Raw genomic sequence first — 25,128 nt, 5'->3', positions numbered from 1 at the left:
AGAAACAAATGTTATGTTTCAGACATGAGTTTGCCTTTTTTTTAATTTGCTAAACACTTGTGTTGGCTCCAGGCACTTGTATCCTTACTCCCACTGGTGTCTCCAGCTCCTGATAACCCATCTGGGATTTGTTGTCTGCAGGATTAAGAGTGGATTTAAAAAACTTAAAGGAATTACAGCTCCTTCCAAACCTACTCAAAACAGAAAACACTGTTTTGTGAGCAAAATACTTGTTAGATGTGTTGGTTTGGAGATTTAAATGGGACACCCAAGACTCCCACTTAAGTTCAGTGAATCAGTTTAGATCTCAGGCCTAATCCATAAAATGCTGTTAGAGTGGAAAGTCTGAATTTTTATGGGAACCCTTTTGCATTACCTGAAAAAAGATGCTCCTAAGCTTGATTTTCTAAAGGAAATTTCCATCATGATCCAAACTTTGACTAAAACCTGAATTACTTCGTTTTTCTTGTTATGTGAAATTGTGGTCACAACTAAAGTTAAATACTCAGCAGTAAATTCTATAGGAAAAAAATAACATGGTGTTTTAAAAGTGCTTTAATTCCTCATTCCAACCCAGACTTTTTTCAAGAATATGGGAAAATCACCTGATCCCTCAGTTTTCTGGGGGAATAAAATATTAAAGCATATTTTGCACAGAATTTTTGCCTCAGAGGGACTTAAAAACAACCATCCCCCAAATTCCCAGGCATTTAAACACCACAGTGTTGAGAGCCAAATAACTTCTAGAGAGTTAATAAATCAAACAGGATGTAAAAACCCAAATTCCTGAAATCAGGTAAAGGAGGGGAAAAAAAGATTTGTGTCCTGCTTTTCCTCTTACCGTGTGAGATTCCAGCTCAGCCATTTTCTCTGGAGATTCTGAGCCCAAATAATAAATTCTTATCACGTGGTCAGTGCTACCTGTTGCAATGAACATGCCACCTAAGACAGAGAGTTTTCCATGAGAAGCAAAGTCATCCAAGGAATACCTTCTTTTAACTTTGTTTATCTGAATTTGCTGCTTTCTTGTCAATGCAGGAAACTAGTTTTAAACAGAAAATTTCAATGTAAACTGGTAAATATAAAATAAAATATTTGAGTGCGCCTTCAATTCTATTTGACACAAATCAGAGAAATTATTGCTGAATCAGGAGTCAGGGATTGCTGAGAAACTGGGAAAAAGCTCCTTAAGTAATACATTTTCACAGGATAGCCAACACCTTTGAAAGTATATTCCATTTATATACAAAATTACACTTCAAAGCCAAACCAATTCAATTTTATTAAGTGACTCTTTGCCCTTTCCAGTTTCCCTAATCTGAATTTTTCCAAAGTGTTTAAAAATGCTTGTGACAAACTTACATTCTTAGTCTTACTTTTATTGCAATTTCTTTACAATATTGCCCAAAAAGGGCACTGTTGTGTAATGTACTGCATTTGAAATGGGTTTAGTTATTTCAGGAGTTCTAGATTGAAGAAAGGAACGTGGCTCTAGAAGAGTTCTCCATTTCAAAAAGGCAAATTTCATGAGCAATTTTCTTTGTAAAAATATAAAAAAGTATAAAAATAAAAAATATCTCTGATGTGCAAAACAAGAGACTTTCAAGCCTTGGAGCTGGTCAAGATAGCTTAAATTATAGGAAAAAAGAGAAAAAGCAACTTGAGGCAGACACTTGGCATGGAAAATTTCAAGCAATCCCAATGTGACAGAGCTAAAATTAACTGGAAAAGGGTTTAACAGTATTTGTATTTAAAGAGAAGTAGCAGAACTGCCACCAAAGGACCCAAGTCCATGGAATACCTGACTGGACACGTACCAGAACTGAAGGATGAACAGGAGATCTGAACACCAGGCCTGGACCTCTCTGCAAATTTTACAGGACGATCCCTACGTGCAACAACACAACATTTTTACTTTTCATTGCTTTTTTCAACAAAAACATCTCCCTGCAGCTCAGGTTGGGGTCGATATGCTCACCTTAAATCTCTTTATATCACAATTCTCTCCTAAGTTTCCTAGAATTTTTCATTTGAGGCATTTTTGTCCTTAGTTGAATAAGAAAACCATAATTTTCTAAACTGAAAAGATTAACTGATTTATCATGATACTCACCAATTAAAAACTATTTAAAACAGAACCTGCCAAACCATTCATCTGATGGCATTTACTCCCTATTAAATATGGGTTTGGTGACATTTGCATATGCATGTTCTTCTGATTAAAAGCAAATTATTTCTTCTGCCATTTTGGACAAAGATTTATTCCTAAGCTGGAAGTTCTTCCACAACTTTGCCTTGCAAGGCACAAACCCCAGAAATAACAACCCCAATCTCTGCCTCCCCTCTGGGTTCCAACGCCACAGAACCCCTGCCCCCCACCACCACCAGTTTATTGAACAAGAGAACGCCCTTATTTAATTATCTCAGCATTCCTCTCCAGGCCAAAACTCAAAATAAATCCCTTCTCGAGTCAAAATAATTATAATTATCTAAAGAGTCTTACTTAAATTTCATGGTGTTCGCATGCCACTGCCAGAAACAGATTGTTCCGTCGGCACCAGTGGAGGTGAGGTATCGTGTTGTTCCTTTCCTTGCTGGAGAGAACTAAAAATAAAGTTGGAACAATTAAACCAGCTGATTTCTTTCTCTTCTTTCATGCTGGAAACCTGTAGGGAATTTTTTTCACTCGCCTATGAGCTTTCTGCCCAGGAGAACAGGGAGCAGGGAAAGGCACAGAATCTGAACTTCCATAAAAAAATCAAGGTGATGGAAATGGAAAACACCCACATTTTGAGCAGGAATTCTTTATTTCCGCCACACATAGGAGAGTAAATTGGAGAAATGAAACAAGCCCAGACTCTTTTAATGGGGTATTAAAATGAGGAAATAGTTCTTTCTAGGATAGAACTGGATCAAACATGGCAAATAAAATGATTCCTGCATCCCAATGAAGAACAGCAGCACAGCAGGATCCCCTCTTCCTGAATGTCTCCTCTGGCTCTCTAAGGAGTGGGAAAGCTTTTTATTCTTAATTTCATAACTGCAGCAATGCCTTTAATCCTCTGGTTATTTGGTAATTTGATAGAGGAATTGTTTCCTCTATTTGCATTGTTTGCACTGTTTCCTCAAAAAGCCATCACTGATTATATTCTAAATGATCAGAGTTTTACAAAAAGCTTGTGAGGAACATATATATGTGTGTGTATATATATATATATATATATATATATATATATATATATATATATATACACACACATGCAAATAAGTAATATAACAATTATAAAGCCAGGTTGTAAAATACGTTTCCAAAATATGGTTGAAATCAGACAAAATTGGAAGTGTAGGGAAGAGGGGGAGAAACAAAGCTCCTGGGGACCACTGGCATGATGGAGAAGCCTGTGCTGAATCCAAGGAAGCACAGCTCCCAAAGAGAGGGATTCTGAGCCAAACAGCCCCCCCTCACTCTACCCTCTAACATGCATCACCTGCCAAATTGCAGGGAATGGTTTTTTTTATATCCTGGAATTTTGATTTTTGGAGGTTTCTGGCAATTGTGCTGTTTTTTAAAGAAAATCTGTGCTTGCTACAAAACCCAGAACAGCTCCTTACGGTACAAGTAAAGATAACAAAGAAGCGAGAAATGTGGAATAAGGAATTTTTGCTGATTCTTCCGAAAAATAAATGTTCTCTACGAACACAGGACTGTCAGCTCAGGTGCTGTGCCAGAGCAAGCACCAAAGATGCCAAACATGACTCCTTGGCTCATTGAGAGCACCAGACCTATCATTCTCTAGACCTAAGGAAGCAGCAGTGGGATCCCACAGCTAAAGGCACACGGAAGGAGCAGGATGAACCAGCAGCGAATTTGCCAAGAAAAACACCGCCGAGTTGGGACGAACTTGAGAAGAGATGATAAATTTTTACCTCCAATTGCCAATCCCTGATTACCATTTGAACTCAAACCTGGTGGCTGCTCACCTGTATGGAAGTGATGGAGGCCGAGTGGCCCTGCAGGACGGCGAGGGGGGCGCAGGTGCGGAGGCACCACACCCGCACCACCTTGTCGCAGCTGCCCGCGGCCAGCAGCGTGTTCTCGTAGTTCACGGCCATGTCCGAGATCTCGGCCGAGTGCCCCCGCAGGGTGGACAGCAGGCGCCCGTCATCCGTCGCCCAGATCTTCACCAGACAGTCATCTGAGCCCTGGGAACACAGACATTCCCAAAGATCACCTAAAGCTGAGGGCGGGCAGGGATCTCTGCCAGCACAAACATGCTGGAAGCGCTTCAGTGGGATTCCGCTGTTATATCAGGAATAAATTCTTTACTGTGAGGGCGGATATTGGGAAGGAATTCTTCCCTGTGAGGGTGGAAAGGCCCTGGGTACAAGTTGCCCAGAGAAGCTGTGGCTGCCCCATCCCTGGAAGTGTCCAAGGCCAGGTTGGACGGGGTTTGGAGCAACCTGGGCTAGTGGGAGGTGTCCCTGCCCATGGCAGGGGGTGGAACTGGATGGGCTTTGAGGTCCCTTCCAACCCAAACCAGTCTGGGATTCTGTGACTACGAACTATGTTCATATGAGTCTGGGGATCACCTTGTGGAGTCAAGGATTTCCATTTTATAAAATCATGGAATCACAGGATGGTTTGAGTCAGAAGGTACCTTAAAACCTCATGTCATTCCAACCCCTGACATGGGCAGGGACACCTTCCACTAGCCCAGGTTGCTCCAAGCCTCATCCAACCTGGCCTTGGACACTTCCAGGGATCCAGGGGCAGCTACAGCTTCTCTGAGCAACCTGTGCCCAGGGCCTTTCCACCCTCACAGCCAAGAATTCCTTCCCAATATCCCATCTAACCCTGTCCCCTTCACCCGAAGGCCATTCCACCTTGTCCTGTTACTCCATGCACAGGGATTAACATTAACAGCTAAAAATGCAGTATTAATTTGAAAAATCTACTCATTTTTAAATATGCCAAACAAAAAGCAAGGGCAGTACCACAGAAATGGATGCTACTGTATTCTGGAGAAAATCTTAAATTAATAGTCCCGTATTCACTGACAGACCACAAATTCTGGAAGGTAAATTTAGTATAAAACTAACTCGTAGCTGAAGTAAGTTGTGTCTGCATCTCAATCAGTGACCAAGAGGCTCATGAAACAAGGAAATCAAACCAAGCAAAGCAATCTTCCAAAAAAAAAAAAAATCCAATTTTTAAACTCACTGTAAAAATTCTCCTCCCGCTGCGGTCAAAGGCGATACAATAAACAGATGAGAGGTGCCCCAAAATCCTCTTATGCATCTTCATGTGTTGGTAGGTGGATGTTGGGAACAAGTGGCTGAAACGGCCACATCCAGTTAATTGCCTGGCAGAGAGGATGTGAACTGGGAGAGAAAAACAAAGCAAAAAAAAATCTGAGACATGAATTGTTGTCTAGAACTCAATGTAAATGAGTATTAAATCAAATGTAATGGTCCTTAACAACTTTATGATTATAATCTATAAATCTGAGCTTCTTCCACCTCATCAGAATGTTCTGTATAATGTCCTAAAAAGAAATCCCACTCCTAATAAAGCCTTTCAATGCAGCACCACATGCTGCACCTGCTTCCTCACCAAAAATTACAGCAAAATTAAAAGTTCCCATCACAAGTGGGAGTTATTCCAATCTTCAATTCATGAACAGGTACAGATACAGTTACTCTACATGGATTAGAGAAATCTGCTTTATGGATATTAGATGTTCCTAATAACAATTACAAGAAATTTAGTTTTATAGTATAATAATTGTTTATTTTCAGTGCTTTCTTGGTGATAAAAATCTTTCTTTGGAATGGCTTCTAGATCACATGGGATGGTCAAAGGTCTTCCACGTGTTCAACATCAACAGCACTGCATTCCTATGGCTGTGGAATTGAAGAATAAGAAATATGTGGCACTGATGGGAAACTCCCCATCAAAAGAATGGCAGGTACAAGAAAAAACTGCAATAACAAATTATTTCCCACTGCTACAGACAGAAATCCTTCCAAGAACAGCCTGAAATCCAAATCCACAAAAACACCAAGTCAAAAAGCCCATCTTTGATCTGATGCACAATTTGAGCTCGTTTTGGGGTATTTAATTCCACCAACCCTCTCTCATTACTGTTTTCCCCAACCCATCCTCATTTGTAGCACTTGAACTTTAAAACCCAAAGTTTGCAGAGGTTTTTCCAATGGCACTTGAGGCTCTGACACTGCTGGGCTGGTGGGTTTGTGGAGTCTGTGATAGCAGATCCCCTGGAGAAACTCCTTATCTTGCCTCCTGCACCTTGAAGTAGGCTGGGCTTCACAGGAGCACCACGAAGCTCCTCAGTGCCTTTCAACCCCTTAGTTTAAAAGTGCAGTGAAAAACTCAACCCATTCCTTAATTGTCTCATCACATCATTCCCAATCTCCACAAAAAAGATTATGGAATACGATAAAAAAAAATAAAAAAGAAAAATCTACAAAGTCAAGAAGTGCCATTTCAAAGGGTTTCAAACCCATAACTCACTCGTGCAAATTTGTACCATGGAAGCATCTATTAACAAATAAATTTATTTCAGCTTTACAGAAAGTATTTTTGTCTCTAAATTTTGGAAATTTAGATTATTTTTCATCACTCAATGTACTTGAAACACAACACATGAGGGAAAAAAGCTGCAAAAAAGACACTTGCAAAAGCCATCAGGCTCCAGCATAACCTCACCTTCAGTCAATATTTGCTTTGCATGTAAAAACACATATTCAGCAGCACTAAAAAGCAAAACACACTAAAGCAAATTAATTTACTGTCTACCTACTATTGAATTGATGCCTGACATTACACAGGGCTGTTAAACAAAACTGTCTCCTCAAACAAAGTAAAACTGAAATTTTTAACCTTTTTTACACCTCTAACACAGAGATCCCACAGTGCTAAATCCTCTACAAAGGTGCCTCAGGTTTTCCTATACATTATTTTATTTACTATGTAAGTGTGACAGCTAAAAAGCTAAATATTTAAAAATATTAAACCTCCCTTTCCCCCCACCCTGTGGACCCTGTGTGCCAACAGAGGGATGGAGTCATTCAGCAACCTGGTGATTCTGCTGTGCTTTTCAATGCTTAAAGTCTTTAAATACATATATATTTATATATTTAAATACATAATAACAGTGTATCTGCCTTTAAGCAATTTCAAACAGCTCTGAATAATGTTTTAACCACACAAAGAACTGTGTGAATCAAAGAGGTATTTCAAAACATTCCCAATAATCACAATATTTTCTGTGTCTCCCTGCAATCCTTCTGAACATTTACCACTGATTTTTGGTGTACATCACATGAAGGAAACACTAAAAGGTATAAAGAATATTCAGTCACCTAAATCCCAGCCTTGGCATCTCCCTTTTCCGGTGGATTCCCAGCCTTGCAATCAGTTCAGCTCCAGCGGATATGAAAGTGATTTCACTTGTTTTTTTCCTGTGTTTATTTCCCTATTTGCACAATGAGGACAAAACTCCTCAATCTCCCATGGATAATTACAAAATAAAAAGCCCTGTTTATGAAATGCTTCAACCAAGAGACGTCCAGAACTATTGTTGTGCCGTGAGGAGCAACGACTTTATCAAAGCAACAGCATCTCTGGGCAGAAAAACTATCACTGCTTCAAAAGGAACAAAAAAACATCCCCAATTCCAGTTCTTAGGAAGATTAATACACAATATCTAAATAGGGAATTACCCCCACATGACAAAAATCCCTGTGAAGTTTCCTTTCTTCAGCACAATGAAGTCCTTGTATCCCTAAGGCCCCAAAGCATTAAAAACCAACAATTCCCATCAAGAGAAACAGCAACTTAGTAACCCTAAAATATTTTAGCAACCTATCTAATTAAACTGATGTATTTCATGCCATACTGGGTGTAAAAAATGTCAAGTCCACCCCCTCTCAATATTCCCTGCCAGAAAAAACTTTCCAGACAGTTATTTCACATAAAAAGGGAACGGATATTTAGTCTTCTTGATAAGAAAAGTTAGTTTTGTCCCCAAACTGAAGGGCCATTTCAGCTCCTCCAACTAGAACCTGTAAAATACAGGCATTTTTCTTTTTATGGTCCTGGAAAAACACACCTTCAGGAAAATCAAGAGTTCTTAATGCAAGTCAGATATGCTGTACATCAGCAATTCCTTAATCACAATTTACCTCCCATTCTACCAGAGGTAACAGCACAAATGTAAAAACCCCTGTAAGAAAGCTCACCTAGGAAGGATAAACCCCGAAGCCTGCAACAACAACCCAAACCAGTGTAAAGAAAGTTTAAAAACCAATCCCCAGACAGCACAAATTTCAAAGTGAAGTCACAACTTCAGAAGGAATTCAAAGTCACCGAGCAGCACCTGCTTGAATTCCTCCTCTCCCTACACACCCTTGTGTTGCTCCACTTTTTGCAAGGAAAACCAGAAAACAGGAAACGGGTGCAAATGTTTGGTTTAAAACCAGTTTCTCGAGGGTGATGAGTTCACATCAGACTGTTTTACCCTCTGCAATGAGCACTGTAACTTTGGAATGAGGACTTAAATTTTGCCCTCATAGCAGGGCTGGAATGAGCGAGGATCGGGTACCACTCACAGAGAGTGGGAGAAACACAGGTCAGGATTTCATAGGAATGCTAGGAATTAAATACAGTTGGCTCACATATGGAAAATATCTTCTCAGAGTGGCCACAAAGAGAGCTGGACCCAGGAAAAGCACTGAAAGCACGACGTGTTCCAGCTCTGGGAGCCGCTGACCTCATGGAACTCATTTACAGCATGAGAGACACCATCGATTCCTGACCTCATCCCAGTGCTGCTCTTTGGCACGGCCAAGGTAGCTGGATCACCTTGACTGTGACTTTCCATCCAGCTCAAATGCTTGTTCACTAAGACTGTGCTTTCTGCTTCCAAATTCTGTGTTATTTTCACTAAGAAGTTACCTACAGAAAGATTTTCATCCTCAGGTTAGTGCAGCTCTTAGAGTCAAAACAACCTTCTTTCTGATCTGCTTTGAGTTGCCTCCAAAAAACAAAGCTCTGACAAACTGAAGGAGCATTAAAAGCAGGTTTATCAAAGGGGAATAACTCCCAGTGCTGAGGTACTGCATGACCAGTCTTTCCACTTTCTGACTGGGAGAGCACAAACGGAGCTCTAAAAATCCCACGGCTGCAAAACCTGTCCAGAAAGGCTCGACCAGACCATCTCCAGTGTTCCCTGGGTTGTCCTGGCAGCAGGAAGCTCTGCCAGTGTTTTCCCTCCCTCTCCTCCCCCAGCAGATCCCCACAGACTCAACACACAGACACCACATCCCTGGGAACAACTTCCACAGATCAGCACTTTCTCGGAGACTCCCCCAACCAGAAGATTCCCAGCTCTGCACAAACACGCTGGGAAAAGGCAACACCAATTTCCTGCTCCAGTTCCAGCAGACCTTTTATTTTGCAGTACTGACCCCAAAGTCCCATCCCAACCAACCCCAACCACATGGAAAGGCAAACCACTGCAGCTACCAGTTCTTCCAACTGGACCCTCCCAGTTGATCCCAGCTGGACCATCAGTGATCCTGTTCTCCCAGCAGAACAACACTCATGGTGGAAAACTTAAATCCTTATCACTGGAAGGGAAATGATATAGGAAGCCTTTTAGCTGCTCGTTCTATATCTTATTTACCAGTTCACACAGGTAAATGTATAATCATCTCATCTCACTCCTGAACACACATGACCATGGGTGTCTTTTCCTTCAGCAAGTAATTCCAGAAAACTCCCTCTGACTGAGCAAGCACAGTGTGGGAATTCATGGTTATGCCAAAATCCCAAGGAGGTCACACACTCTTCTTCATCTTGTATTTAAAACAAGACACACTGGCTGGCACCACTCAGCAGGAAAAAAACACCCATTTTGCACAAATATATACAGAATTTTGTGACTTCAACTTCAGGATTAACAATGAGGAATCCCAAAACCAAACTCCTGGCTTAAATATAGCCAACTCCTTATTTTAATCTTCATACACATTTTTTCACATTGTAGTTTATGTAGCTACACCAAGCAGGGCTGTATTCCTGTATTCTTCCAGGAATCAATGCTTATAAAAATTAATTCCTGGCTAAAAAAGACCCTTTTCCATATAATAGCTTTGCATTTATTAAAAAAGCAATTAGGAAAACACCAAACACAAGAAATTATTCTGTTCTTTAAGTCACTAGATAATCACCAGCAAGCAGCACAAACATTTGCCATGAAAACATGACAAATGCTGAAGCCCAATCTGCCAGGTTGGTTCATTAATAACACCACATATTCCAAAAACACACAATCTGATGAAAGAACTGATCCAAGAATCCACACAGAAATACAGCTGTAGAAGTTGTGTGCTATAAATCTCCAATCTAGGTTATTAGTAATCCATCAGCACAACTGCTCACAGCAAAGTAACTGCAGAACCAGCCTAAAATAACAAATACAAAGATATGGTAAAACCAGAAAATTGCCATCACCATCCCTATGCCTCCAAAAGAAGGGATTCCCTGACAAACCAGCAAAACATTTGCACAAACAGAGATAAAATACTCCAAGAAGAACCAAACCAAGATTCACATTTATGCCCGCAAGAACCAAACTTGTTTGCTATAAAAATAGTTAACCAAAGTTCAGACCATACAAGGAAAACACTTCAGTTTAAATAAAACAGAGCAGCTCTGTGATGAGATGTCAGCTGAGAGCCCACATATTTTTACACAAGTTCTTTATCTGTGTGGACAACTGAGTCTGAAGTAACACAAATGTTGCTTTGGTGATTATTTCCTTTTAGGAGAGGGATGTTGCAAGCAGTCTGTTTTCTGTCATAATCAAACTAAATGGAATTCTTGAGTCAAAAAAAGCTCCCTGGGAGCCAGACACTTTGTTCTGGCTAAGATTCCTCTGATGATTCCATGATTCCATGCTCCTGTGGCCATGCCTAGCCAATCTTATAACAATATGTATATATTATGTAGGGGTATCATAAGAAGATACTCAAACCTGTTGCCCTCCAAACAAGTTGATGTGCAAAGCTTTGCAAAACATGCCTACACACACTGTGGAAGATCCAAGCCTGAATAACACAAAAATCATTCTACTTTCAGTGAGAAACCTATTTTAGATTAATTCACAGCGACATGTTAAAAAACACATTAATGCAAACCCATAGCAGTGTTTCAGTCAGTGAGTGCAACTTTCAGCAGGACAGGAATAAACACACAGAGGGGAGAAAAACCCACCACCTTATGCAGTTCCAAACTCACCCACGTTTGGTGGCTTCCCATAGTTCACAGGGAGTTCTGGGGGTCGGCCCCTGTGCAGAGCTGCAAAGGCAGAGCCTTTCCATAGCGTGTGTCTGAAGTCTGCACCACAGAGAGGACAGAAATCATCAGTAAATGAAATAATCAGGAGATCAAGCACCGCTCCCAGCACCCCAGAATAAGATCTGCCCTGTTAAACATTTTGCCAGAGACCTAACACTTAAAGCTACTCTGATTTCTAGTTCCTAAGCAATATCACTGTAAATGATTTCAACTTCTTTTTGGTTAATTTGGGTGGGTAGTGAGTCTAAATTGATGGAAAGAAAAAGAATTTAAAAAATGAGTGCATTTTGTATTGAGGCAGGCCTGAGCTTTGCCATGTTTTGAGTCCTGCAATCCCAACACTGAAAGCACCTCTGCTTAGGAACTGTACATTTGAGAATACACACACACATTTGCTCCCTGAAAGTGGAAAAGTGAGGTTTTTTCCAATAAATCTGTTTTCCTGCAATTGGTGGCAACATGCCCTCCTTTCAGATTGTCCTCTGCACCCCAACCCCCCAAAAAATCATTGTTTCAAAGTGAAGACTGCTTTCTTTAAAGACTCTCCAGCTCTCTGCTGCCAACTGGCCTCGGAGAGCCTCCTCTCTAGAACAATAGTGATTTTTCTGAGTGCCTCAAAAATCAGACCTGGATTTCTTCCATTTCTGGCCATCTGGAAGGAGAGAAATGAGCTTCCACGGGGAGTAAGTAGTGAAACAGAAGGACAGTGCCACAGGTTGGTGGGTCTGTGTAGCACCATGTACCTCTCTGGACATCACGTGCACGAGCTCAGGGGACTCAGAGACCCCTGAGAGCACCTGCTGATTAAACCCCAAACTGCAGCCCAGAGTATTAAATGATATTCATTAAAAACAGCACTCAAGACCTCCCAAAATAGATCAATCCACCTCAGAAGTTCTGTCTCCCTGCATAAATAAAAATGTTTATTTTCTCTCCATGTTTTGCTGCTGTTTTCTGCAAACTGAGTGTGAAATGAAGGAATGTTTCTCTGCAAACCTGAAATTCTCCACCCAATTACATCAAAGCACAGGCAAAACAAGACTCAGTCCCAAAACTCTGTGTGTTTGCAAACAGCACAGCCCTCCAGGAGACATCCAATGGATCAGCAGAATGCCACAGTCCTTGTTAGCATCAGTGTGACTTCACAGGATGCAGGGAATTAAGTGCTCAGTGCCACCAAAACAGGAAGGTCCTGCTGTCCCATCCCTCCTCCTCTGCCAGGATGATGCTCCTGTGTCACCTCCAGCCCTCTGATCCTTTTCCACCAACTCATTTAATTCACTGCAACAAATTTTGCAACATTTCAGCTCTCTGAATCAGCACATCACAGGATCCAGGAAGTTCTGGCTCCTCCAGGGAGGAAGTGTCAGGGGCATGGAGTGAGGAGGGAAGGGAGGAATCACTCTCCAATAGCAGATGGCTCTCAGATCTGTTTAGTTTTAACACAAAACTGCTCTGAGGATCATTCTCTCAAGCAGAGCAGTTTTTCAAAGGGAATAGGACTGTTCATGAAAGGATTGGGAGCCTTCAAATTAACTCTAAGCAAGGGCAAGCAGGAATTGTCACTGAAGAATCAGCCTCACCTTCTCCCACGCCCTAAATGCTGCCCCCAAATCCCACCTTGTCCTGTGTCTGCACAGCCAGGGAATCAAATCATGGAAGAAATAAGGCTCAAAAATTGCCCAGCAAAACACATCGACTGCTGGGTGATTTTAGACACTGCTGTGTGCAAATGTATATGAAAAAATGGCATTTTTCAGATGGATCAAACCCCTCATCCAGTTCACATCATTTACACAACCACCAGTCCAACACACTGGGGAAAGGGGGCAGGGAAAGCAAGTAACAAGATGAGACAAGAATTGCTTAAAATGGCGGTTTCAACCCCAGAAAATATATCCAACAGGGTCAGCAACAACTGCATTTTAGCAGCAAGAAAGCTGGCAAGCATAGGGGACAAAGCAGAGCTCATCAAACACACAGACAGCACAACATGAATCGAAACAAAAGGGTTTTTTGATCATCAAAACGGGATTCAAGCACAAATCAGTGGAGATTCTTACCTTTTGCTGCTCTCAGGAGAGACTGGCGCCCGACACCCAGCAAAGTCTGCACCCCTAAAACACTCTGGGGGATTTCCTTGTCTAAGAGGGGTCCAAGCCTCTCACAGATCCTAAGAAGATAATCCGGAGGGATGTGTGCATTGACAGCCACCTAGACACAGGAACAACGCAGACGTTGGAAAACTGGTTTATTCTTGCTTCTCCTGGTATTTCTTTGTTTCATATTCAAGCGTAAAGTTACTGAAATCGAGTCTAAAAACCCCTCCAAAATTAATTATACAAATGTTGAAGTGATGTGGAGCGTTAAAAAAGTTAGACCAGAAATTCCAGGTTCGAGTGGTTTAATTGTAATTTAGGATATCCCTTAACAACAAACAGAGTCCTTGAAACTCGGAGTTCCCAGTGCAGTGCTCTGCTCAAACAACTTTTTTTTAAACCCCTTTTACCCTCCAGTTCATTCTTTTCCCATTTCTTGCTTAGTTGAAACACACTTATGCTGACATTACTGTATGAAGCACATGTGCTAAAACCTAAAAAACTTTAAATCTTACCCTAAAAACCCTAAACATCACCCTCAAAGCAATACCCAGTCTCCAGCTCCTGGGAATAGCTTTGTTTAAGACCCAGATGTGTAGGCTCCAAATTTGTCACGCTGAGAAAACGTTCTTGTTTTCTCCTTTCTTTTCTACTGAGAGACAATATTTTTTCCAAGAGTCTGTTACCCAGAATGTCCTGCACTTGCCCGACTTTCATATTTACTAACCGGCAGGAAAAACTCCTCATCAGGGCTCATTTAGCTCCTTCAACGCAGGACACACTGTTAAATCTACCTTCTTTTATGGATCAACAGCATCCTGCCTTCCCAGATCCCAAGGATATGCCCAGTTCCCACCCCATACACCAGAGGGAGAGGCAGGAATCAGGAAGGAGGAAAAGGTGTGTAGTTCACTCAGCCCTGCTGCCAAAACATTGTTCACTCAACTGTGTCATCAAACAGATTATTAGCACATGGCAGTGGGAATTTTTTCATTCCAGTTGGGCAACAGCAGTGGAGCTACAGGACACAACATGGCCAGGCAGGGGGTGGATAATGTCACCACCTGCACCATGAGCAGGGTCACCACCATCCCATAAATCAGATTTTAACAAAAAAGAAAAAAGGGAGGGTTTTTCTAACAATATGTACAGATTATCATTTAACTAAGGCCAACTAAAAACTCTTCCAATGTGACTGAAACTCCTGGAGAAAATCAGGCTTCTCTCTCCACACATCCTTCAGTCACTGCAGGTTAAAGGATCATCCCTGGCCTCTCAGTGGAAACAGGAGGATTGTCCCTGTGCAGGGAAGAGAAACATGATGGCTGCATTCACATGTTCCCATTCCATGACTTTTCATCCTGTGAGTGTCAAGGAATGACCCTGTGAATGCTCTCCTGCTCTGACAGGTTCCTCCAGCCATTGTAACTTCTTTTTCCCCAAAGAGGAGTTCCAAAATTCACCTTCTCAATATAATACAGCCAATGAAGTTCAGTGTATGAGCATGAATTGCCTTCCATTGTAAATGACAGGATATAACAGAAGTCAAAAGGAGATGAAAGGATTATCCCAAACTTTGGTATTTGCCTCTTTTTCTTACTCATTCCTGAAATATTCTAAATGTGTTAATGCTACAAAATATTTTATTACCCTCCACCAGCCTCCCTTCAAAGTGTAGGGGATCTGAAAGGGTCTGGAACAAGGGCAGTCTCAAAGAGAAAATCTGCAGTTTAGTAACATCTGAGTATGAAATCCTCATTTACATCTCTGATAACCAGTAACAACCTTCCCAGTCACCAGCTGCCAATATACAGCAATATATCCAGTTTAATATTAAAAGGAGTAACCAGCCCAGAAGTGTGAAATTTTACTTCCAGGGTAAAAATAAACCAAATCATACCACTCTCTCTGGAAATACAACGTTTCACATAACATTCCAACCCATTCTCCCAGTGTAACATGCAAACACCTCTTTTCACCCCAGAGCTGGTCTGGGAGTATCATCAACATTCCATGTTAAGACAAGCAAATATCCCACTGCAGAGACAGAGCACAAGTTACTCCACAAGCAGTCCTGACTAACTCCCACATGGAAAAGGACTTTGTGTTTAAGGATGAAGCTACAGTTTTACAGGGAACAGCAAAGAGGGAACACGGGCACTGGGGCTGGGACAATGTTCCCTGAGGAGGGGTGGCTGGAGCAGCCTCATGGAGCACAGGGCAGTTGTCTGCACATGCCCTGTGGGAATTTCCCTGGGATATCCAGAGGTTGAGCAGCTCAGGATACCAGACCTCTGTTTGATCACTGCCCAGACCAGAAAGGCTGGCAAATCCACCATGGAACCACAGTTAAAGGGGCACACGTGAGCTGCTGAAGCTTCTACATTTTAGTGTAGTTTTATTGGACTGTAAACTTTCCTAAGGAATATTTAATGTGGAGCACATTGCCCACACCAGGCACGTGCCACAGTGACCATTCCCTCTTCTCTGCATTTGCAATCCAAACCATGCCACACCACAGAGAAGGCTCTATCACACTCCTTTCCCTGCACAATTCCATGTTTCTACAAGCCACAACAGCCCAAATAAGTGGTGCTTAAGCTGAGCATTATTACTGTTGTTACTACCAAACAGCTCCAAAGGCAGGCAGCAAAACCAGCAAATTCTCCTGGAGACTTTTTTCCGTAAGAACTTCCAGATAAAATGCTTAAATCCCAGCCCAGAGCTAAACAAGCAATTCGGTTTTCAGGTTTCCAAAAGGACTTGAAACAAAAATCCTTCCTTTCACCTCTGTGTGAGAAGCTGTAAATGGATTTTAAGTACTTTTCTAAAACACGAAGCTGCAAACATCCAGCTGAGAAAACCAGTCTCCCAGGTCAGATTTCCCTTAAAAGAAGGATGGAAAAAAGCAAAGGTATAACCACATCTCTTAGTGTGTGCTTGTCCAAACCCAACATGGTAAAATTAGACAACAGCAAGGATATTATCAGCTCCTCAAATATATCAGAAAATATTTTTAGAATGTATGAAAATATTTTGGAAGATAATTAGAAAAGTGGAAAAAATTAAAAATTAGTAATACAGGCCCAAACCATGCATGTTTAAATAACGCAGAAGAGCTGAAAATGTGCTAAGTGAGAACAAATACTGCACCTTGGGATAAATTATAAAGACAAAATGTTTTGTTGCCTGAAGATGTGAAAAACTCTATAAATAAAGTTAAAAGGTGAGAGCACAAGAATGCCACAGTACCATGGAAGAGTTCACTGACACAGTAACCACACAGTTATAATGGATCTAAAAATGAAGAATTGAGTAAAGCAAATCCATTCTTTATAAAAGAACTCTTTTTTAAAAAAGTCTCCCAGTCCTGACTGCTTGAGTCAGGCTGCAGAGAAGTTGTTACAGTGATAAGCAGAGGAAAAGAACTGTAAGTGAAGTCATGTCAGGGCTGGGAGAAATTCAACCCCCAAACCTGTTTGTGCTCCTGTGGTTGGAAGCATCAAAGTGTCATCTCAAAGACCATGAGCAAGGTGTCCTGTGATTCCTGTTTGGACACCCCTCTCAGGCACAGGGTGGGATTTTGGGGTGTCCTGTGCAGGGTCAGGAGTTGGATTTGATCATCCTCATGGGTCCATTCCAACTCAGGATATTCCATGAGTACGATTCTATGACCGTTGACAATATCTCCTCCAAGGAAGGTTTCAACAAAAAGGAAACAAAAAAGACTCTTTGTGATGACTACTTAGGATGTCTGTCTTCCCAGAAGTGGGAACCAGGGAGCTTGGAACCATCTCTTTTGGGAAGCTCAGTGAAACATCTCTTCCCAGGACAGATCTGAGGCAGGAGGTGCAGACTGAAGGGGGGCAGCAACGTGGCCCTTCAGAGGCTCCTCCACCCCATCCCTCGTGGGCAGGCCCAGCTGGGCCTCAGCAACACATTTCTATCCTCCAGGTAGTCCTACAACACTTTTCTCACTTGGAAAATAACCATCAATTAAGAATCAATTGACAACTGTATCAAAAAGCAGAGGAGGAGGCCAAGAGACCCAGGGTAGCTGAGCAAGCAGGAAATTACAGCCTCAAAGAGGGAATCTCAGCAGAAGGAATCTCAGACACTGGACCTGCACAAGATGCCAACAATATGCAAACAGACGTGGATTTAAAAAGCCTTTACCCACTTGGTTCCCCAGAGAGAACAGGTTGGAACGACCATGTTACCACATGACATATTCCTGAGGTGACAAAACTGTAACATCTCTTCTCTGCTAATGCTGGGATTGGCAGGATCTATAAATACCAGCACCTCAGACTCAGGGCTAGTTTTAAATCAATGCAGATGGGCAAGGCAGCAACTCAGAGCCAAATCCCATAAGCTGTTCCATACCAGCACAGCCGTTCATGGATGCAAATTCCCCACTGTCCAACAACAGCTGATTTTCTGTTTTGCCTGAAATTACACATATTTCAGCACAAAGACCAAAACAGGCTGAGCCAGAAGACACAGCCCATCAGAAAGTTCTTAAAAGCAGAGCAGAGCCAGTCACCTTTATCAGGAATAAACAAAGATAATGTGGAACAGCAGGTCACTGGAGACTGCACTGATAATCGGAGTCGTTCAGCCTGACTCATCTGTACAGCAGCTGAGTCCTCATCGAGGGTTGCTGCTCATTTAAAATCACAGCACTAATTACCTGCAAGTTGGACACGCTTCAGGCCAGGCTGGATGGGGCTGGAGCAACCTGGTCTGGTGGAAGGTGCCTCTGCCCATGCCAAGGGTGGACCGAGATGGGCCTTAAGGTGCCTTCCAACCCAAACCAGTCTGGGGTTCTACGATTCTGTGACCCTGCCTTTTACAAACACATCTCATGTCTCAAGACCACCAGCAGCCAAAACCAGAGTAAAACCACTCTGGAGCACCCCTGGACGATTCAGCTGGAGGAGACTGAGGGGAGACTCATGGGGCTCTGCAGCTCCTCCCGAAGGACAGCTCCGACCTCTGCTCTGTGTGACAGTGACAGGACTCGAGGGAGTGGCTGGAGCTGAGTCAGGGGAGGTTTAGGGTGGATCTCAGGAAAAGGTTCTTCCCCCAAAGGGTGGTTGGGCACTGAACAGGCTCCCCAGGGCAGTGGTCTCTGCCCCAAGGCTGCCAGAGCTCCAGCAGTGTTTGGACAACGCTCTCAAGGACAGGGGGAGATTGTTGAGGTGTCTGTGCAGGGCCAGGAGTTGGGCTGGATGATCCTTGGGAGTCCCTTCCAGCTCGGGATATTCTGTGATTCTGTGATTACCTAGACAGGCAGCCACATGTGGCACACAGAAAGTGCTCCAATGTGCAAATAAGCAGGAAAGACAAAGTGAACACAAATGCATGTGAACATGTATCCTCTGTGTGGTTTCGCTCGCTAAGTACAATTCTTATTAGTGTGTCTTACATTACTCTTCTGTCTTGTGGCACCTGTCATTTGCAGTAAAATATTAACTTTAAAGGAAAAAGAAACAAAGAAATCTCAGAAAGAGTTTTCAGATCCTGACTAAAAACTCGAGTGAAGTGGGAGTAAACGTTCCTTAGATAAAAACCACCCAGTAGGCACTGGGTTGTTACATCCTTATCATTTCCAAAAACCCAGAAGCAATAACAACATACTCAGTGGCCACGATGGGCATATTTTCTGAAAAACACCACTGCCGACCTGAACAGCCACACTGAGAATGCAAAACAAAGCTGAAACAGCAGAACCAGAAATACTCTGTAATAATACTGAGCAAACAAACAAACAAATCAGACTTGTCCGGGTTGTCAACTCTCATCACTTCAATTACCTCAGGCCTGCCTGACCAGAGGAGTTGCAACACCCAGCTGAGATTGTAAATAATTTTGGTTTTCTGTCTTTAAGGTTCAAAAAGGAGAAATAGGTAGAAAAAAAAAACCTTTGGCACCAATTGCGGGCAACTAAAATTTAATTTTGGTTCATTACGCGTCTGAGATAATTAAAATGAAGGTCGGAGAGATCTGTGTCCTTCACAACCCTGGCTCTGTCCTGAACATTCAGACATCCAGCCAGCCCTGAAGTCGAGGAGTTTGGGTTAATAAAACAATCATATGCAGCCAAAGGTCCAAATTCCAAACACATCAGACCCTAAGCACAGAGAGGGGGAAAAGCCTTCCTTCAATATCCTCAGCTCTCTGAGGATTAACAGAGAGAAGCTCAGCTCATCCCACCTGGCATCAGCCTGTCTCACTGTAATGATTCATTTATAATCCCATTCCTTCCTGTAAAGCATGAGAAACGGGTAAATAATATCAGAGAAAAAGGCAAACCAAAAGGATTGGTTAGTGTTGATTAGTTTAAGACAGAGGAAAAAAATCTTAGGACTTAATATGGATAATTTTATACAGAAAAAAGCAATTTTCCATGAACTCCAAAACTCACTCCAAAATGGTTTGTCTCCCATTTCCGAAGTCTTAAAGAAAAGTACATGGTTTCAAGATGTAATATACACACAAAAAAAAGTGTTAAGGTTTTAAAGCTTTTCTATCTATGAATGAAAGGAAAAAAATGTATATGTTAAAAGACCAGTATGTCTGACACCAGACTTTACACTGGCACTGCCAATATTCCTCTTGGATCCTAGGTGCAGTCACAAGCTAAACCTGAGACAGCCCATAGCTAGATTTCAGATTCTCTGGGAAGAGAGAATCAGAATTTATTGAATGCAGTACTTACTCTACGTCTGCTCACTCAATTTACAGTCCCAGAATTATCCACCAGAGGTGCGATGAAGCACAACTTCCCTGGAATTCTAAATATGCCTTGGAAAGGGAAAGGCAGCGGATCCAAATGTGGACACGAGGAGCTCTCCTGTCTGCACCTGAGCTCCTACAACGTTGCTAAAGTGGGAAACCACGTCTTGAGCAAGGTACAGAGGGGTTTGAGCAACAGCCATGAGCAAACCCCACACCCCCCCTGCTCCGTGGGAGAGGCCGGGCCGTGCTTCCCATTCCTTCCCGGTGAGGTGACGGTGCTGATCACAGGTACCAGCGCTGGGAGAGCTACCGGGAAGTTCACAGCATTCCAACTGCAAAGCGCCGCACGGCATCACCCAAAGCTCCCAGAAACGACACCGAGGCCGTTCGGACCCTTTGGAAACGCACTGGAAGGGTTCGGGTTTGTCACTTCCACAGTGACACACCCCGGGGGGGGCGCAGGGACACGGGCCGCCCCCGGCCCTGCCGAGGGGCCTGACCTTCCTCAATGACACACATCCATACGTTTATATCTCAGCAAAACCCGCCGCTCCGTTTATTTCACCGGCATTTACCAGGCAAAACACCCCCGTCCCCGACCCCCCCCTTCCCCGCCTCACAGCAGGCCCGACCGCCGCACTCAGCGGCGGCTTTCGCGCAGGCCGCCGCAGGCCGGGAATCCCTGACCCAGCCCGGCGGCACGTCCGGCACGTCCCCCCGCGGGGCTGCGGGCCCGGGCGGAGCCCAGCGCGGTGCGGGGCAGCCCCGCGGGCCCGGCGCGGCCCCGGCCGAGGGTGCGGGGGCTCCGGGGGGACCCGCGCCCCGCGCCCCCCGCCCCGCCGCGGCGCCGCCGCAGCCAATCAGCCGCCGCCTCACATCGCGGCGCAGCGCTCCGCGCGCTGTAAGGCGCGGCGCCATTGGCTGCGGCGGGCCCCGGAGCGTGCCCTCGGATAACCCCCGGCCCCACAATGGAGCCGGGCCGGGGGCGCTGCGGGCGGACCGGGGAGGTCTCGCCGGGCACCCCCGGCCCCGCGGAGCCCACACGGCCTCCCCTGCGCTCCGCTCCGCACTCCCGGCCCGCCGCGGCCTCGGCGGGGCGCAGTCCGCAGCGCCGTGGGGGACACGCACACACACACACGCACACACATAAGCGGGGAGGGGGGGACGCGGCGCCCGGTGCGGCGGCGGCGGCGCGGGGAGAGGGGGGGGGGTGTGGGAAGTTGCCGGGAAAGTCGGGAGTGAAAGTTGTCTCACCAGGTCCTCGAAGCTCCGGCGGTGCTCCTTGCCCTGCCAGTCCAGGCGCCGCGGGATCAGCTGCGGGAGGGACACGGGGCCGGGGGCGGCCGTCAGACCCCAGCGACCCTCCCGGGGTAGCCCCCGCCGGGGTCGTCCGCTCCCCCCCGGGAGGAACCCCCCCGGGCAGGAGCCCCCTGGCCCTGCCCCGGCCCCGCCGCTGGGCCCCCGCGCTCCCCGCCGGGTGTCCCGGGCGGAGATGGGCTGGGTTAGACGGGGCAGGGCAACCCCGACCCCCCCGTCCCGAGGGCTTCCCCCGTCCCGCCGGGGCAGGCGCCTCACCTGGTGCTCCTCCAGCTCCTCCACCAGCACCTGGGGACAGACGGACACACAGACACACACACACAAAGGACGTGAGCCGGGCGCCCGCAGCGCAGCGGCTCCGCCGCCCCGTCCCGTCCCGTGGCCGCCCGCCCGGCCCGGCCGGCTCCGCTCACCTGGGCGGATTTCTTGCAGGGTCCGGACTGCAGGAACCGCGCGATCAGGTAGTAGAGCTCTGCGGAGGGGCGGGGGAGAGGGCGTTAGACACGGTTAGAGCGGGGGGTGGCGGAGGTTGCAGGGGGGGGGACGGACGCGGAGCGCAGCCCCCGCCGCCAGCGATACCCACCGGCTTCCAGCTGGGTCGGGGCGGCCGCCGCCGCCATCCTCCTCGGGAGGGGGGGAGGGGAGGCGGCGGATGGCGGCCCGGGGCACGGCGCTCCTAGAGCGGGCGCGGCCGCATGCCGGCGCGGCGGGGCGGGCGCGGGGCGCGGGTCCCGGTGCGGGTGCGGGCGCGGGTCCCGCCCGGGCTCATCGCGGCTCCCTCCGCGCACCGAGCGCCGCCGGCACCGCCCGCACCGCCCCCGCCCGCCGACGGGGGGCGCGCGCGGCTCCGCCGGGCGGGACGGGCGGGCAGGAAGGGCGGCGCCGGCACGGGGCGGGCGTCGCTTCCGGCCCCGGAGGAGGAGGAGGAGGAAAAAGACGACGAAGAAGAAGAAGAAGACGACGGAGTGGAAGTGCTCGGTCCTGCGGCCGGGGTGGGCCCGGGGGCTCTGAGCGCCGGCACGGCGGGAGCGCTGAGCTGGGGTGTGCCCGAGGGGGGCACAGCCGCCGTTATGAGGGGAACGCTCGCGGACTCGGCCCTCGCGGCCTTCAGGGCCTCAGCGCTCCCGGCACTCGCCCTCCCGGCCTCGGGGCTCCCGGTCCCGGCCGTCACGGCTCCAGCCCTTCCAGCCCTCATGGCTCAAGCCTTCACGGCTCCGGCCTTCAGGGCCTCACCGCCTCAGGGCCCTTCTAGCCCGCCCTGTCTCAGCCCTCCTGGCTCCAGCCCTCCCGGCCTCAGATCTCACAGCCCCTGTGCTTCCAGCCCTCCTGGCCTTCCCGGCCCTGCTGCTTCCCACCTCAGATTTCCAGGGCCTCAGTGTGACCTCCTCCTGCCCACCATCACCTGAGAAATGGAGCCCCACCGTGGTCCTAAAACCAAGCAGTTTTATTTAAACGAGAACGCAGGGATCCAGGAATCTGATACATCCTGTCATGGGGAGGGGCACAGAGCCCGTCGATGTGTTCTGGAGGGGACACACTGCACGGGAGGGAGGTGACAGCCCTCACTGGCTCCTGGTAAACAAGGCCTGGATGTAAGGAAAGGTCTCAGGTTTGGGTGGCCTTAGTAGCCAGATTAAAAGTGTTTGCTCCCAGTGACCAGGAAATGAAAATAAGATGGATATGGCACCTGTGCTCCCCAAGGAACAAAGGGTTCAGTGTCAGTGTAGAGAGTTTTGATGGAAATAAATATTTTTCCATGGGAAGTGTCCTGTCAGAGCTCAAGAATTCTGTGTCACTTCAGCAATAAGTTGCTAAAAGATGAAGTGAATTGACAGCATTCCTCGGTGTAAAGTTGTGTTTTGTCACCACAAGTACCCGACATTTGGTGTTGGGACTCCAGAGCCTTGGCAGTCTAAAAACCACTGTCATCATAGGGAATAACAAATGACAACCATCCTCATGCCTGGAATACCAGGAGCTGAATCACTGCAGATCAATGCTGTGGAAACATTAGGAATAAATCCAGTTTGAGCTTATATTTATAGCAGCTGCTCAGGACTGGGCCTGCTGTGAAGCGCTGGCTCAGAGTTCCCTGCTGTGCAGTCCTTCCTGTTGGCAGCTCCTTGGATGCTTCCAGGCACCCATCCAGTCTCTGGAGAAGGATTTGGGGATTTGACATTGAGCTGCTCCACATAATTCACCTGCACTCACCTGCTCTTCATCCACTGGGGAAATTGGTTTGTGCCAGGAGGTTGGAATAACTGGGTGGTGTGTAGATCCCATTTCTTCTTCAACCTCCAGAGTTCTTGAGCTGCCAGTGACAGTTCATAAAATCATAGAATGGTTTGGGTTGGAAGGACCTTAAAGCTCATCCAGTCCCACCCCTGCCATGGGCAGGGACACTTTCCACTAGCCCAGGTTACTCCAAGGCCTGTCCAACTGTTGCCCGTAACAAATAAAAAACACAAACCAACAGAGTGCCGGTTTATGCGGTGCTTTATTCGGGGCCCCGGGAACCTGAGGACTAGTGTCCCAAGTCAGGATTCCGAAGACCTCTATTCTCAGTTCAGCTTTTATACACAAACAAGTTTACATGTTGTTTCCACGGCAAAACAGTTACATTCAGTTACAAACAAGCTCATAGCAGTTTCTACAACAAAACAGTTACAAGCAAGCTCATACTTCATACTGATAACAATTAATAATCATCTATTCTAATCATAAATCTTACTTAAGCTGTCTTACCCCTAGAAACTGATTAACAGACCCTTACCACATCCCAGGTAACAAATCGTTATATACATGCTTGACTTAATCCTTTGATTATTGTTGCCATCTCTTCAGTACATTCTACACTCACAAACAAGGTTGCTAGCTTACTACTTTGAAGCATTGCTTTCTGGGCCTACTCTCCTACTAAGCCTTAGCCATTCTACTACTAAATTCGAATTATTCTGCAACACAACCTGGCCTTGGACACTTCCAGGGATTCAGGGGCAGCCTGTGCCGGGGCCTCCCCACTCTCACAGGGAAGAATTCCTTCACAATATCCCATCTAAATTTACCTTCCTTCAGCTTAAAGCCATTCCCCGTTATGCTGCTGCTCCAGAGCCTTGTAAAAACTCTCTCTCCACCTTTCTTGCAGGCTCCAAAAAATTACTCTGGGAGTTTCTCAGGGCACGTTCATTGCTCAGCTCATCAGTAGCAGACACGAGGTGCCCCCTCACCAACTGCAAGTTCCAGTGGCTTCCCAATAGTAGCAGCTCTCCCACCTTCCCAGCAGGACCCTGGAGCCTCTGGGGCTGCAGCACGGAGCTTCCTGGGAGAGAGACAGTGTGAAACTGCAGCTCCCAGAATAAATGCCAGCCAAGAAAAGCACACACTGATCCCACTCTGGGGAGGTAATGCTTCTCCCACCTGCCTTCAGAGCCCAGAACTGCAAGCTCATCTTTTTATGCATGATGGGAAGGCACAGGAAAAAACAGGGATGATGTTTTATAATGTGTCCTAGAGGTACAAATCCATTTTCCTGAGCTGAATAAAATTCCATGCCAGGGAAAAAAAAGCCCCACAAATACTGCA

The 25,128-nt window shown here is 45.9% G+C and overlaps 1 protein-coding gene across 1 annotated transcript in view; it reads right to left on the bottom strand.

Moving 5' to 3' along the window:
- The window catches only part of BRWD3 (bromodomain and WD repeat domain containing 3), a 51,663-nt gene extending 29,345 nt beyond the window's left edge, over window positions 1–22,318 (bottom strand). The window contains exons 1-11 of the mRNA XM_051785837.1: window positions 22,130–22,318; window positions 21,960–22,018; window positions 21,805–21,834; window positions 21,484–21,543; window positions 13,450–13,600; window positions 11,327–11,425; window positions 5,222–5,382; window positions 3,982–4,203; window positions 2,504–2,604; window positions 1,818–1,888; window positions 842–942 (exon numbers count right to left, since the gene is read on the bottom strand). Coding sequence (XP_051641797.1) covers window positions 842–942; window positions 1,818–1,888; window positions 2,504–2,604; window positions 3,982–4,203; window positions 5,222–5,382; window positions 11,327–11,425; window positions 13,450–13,600; window positions 21,484–21,543; window positions 21,805–21,834; window positions 21,960–22,018; window positions 22,130–22,166 — 1,092 coding nt within the window. The 5' untranslated portion in view covers window positions 22,167–22,318. The remainder of the gene's footprint in view (window positions 1–841; window positions 943–1,817; window positions 1,889–2,503; window positions 2,605–3,981; window positions 4,204–5,221; window positions 5,383–11,326; window positions 11,426–13,449; window positions 13,601–21,483; window positions 21,544–21,804; window positions 21,835–21,959; window positions 22,019–22,129) is intronic.
- Window positions 22,319–25,128: the final 2,810 nt, after the last annotated feature.

Source organism: Manacus candei, unplaced genomic scaffold, assembly GCF_025592945.1.
Source record: "Manacus candei isolate 608988 ecotype Guabito, Panama unplaced genomic scaffold, ASM2559294v1 h1tg000003l, whole genome shotgun sequence".
NCBI lineage: Eukaryota > Metazoa > Chordata > Aves > Passeriformes > Pipridae > Manacus > Manacus candei.
This window is presented reverse-complemented; position numbering and strand designations above follow the sequence as displayed.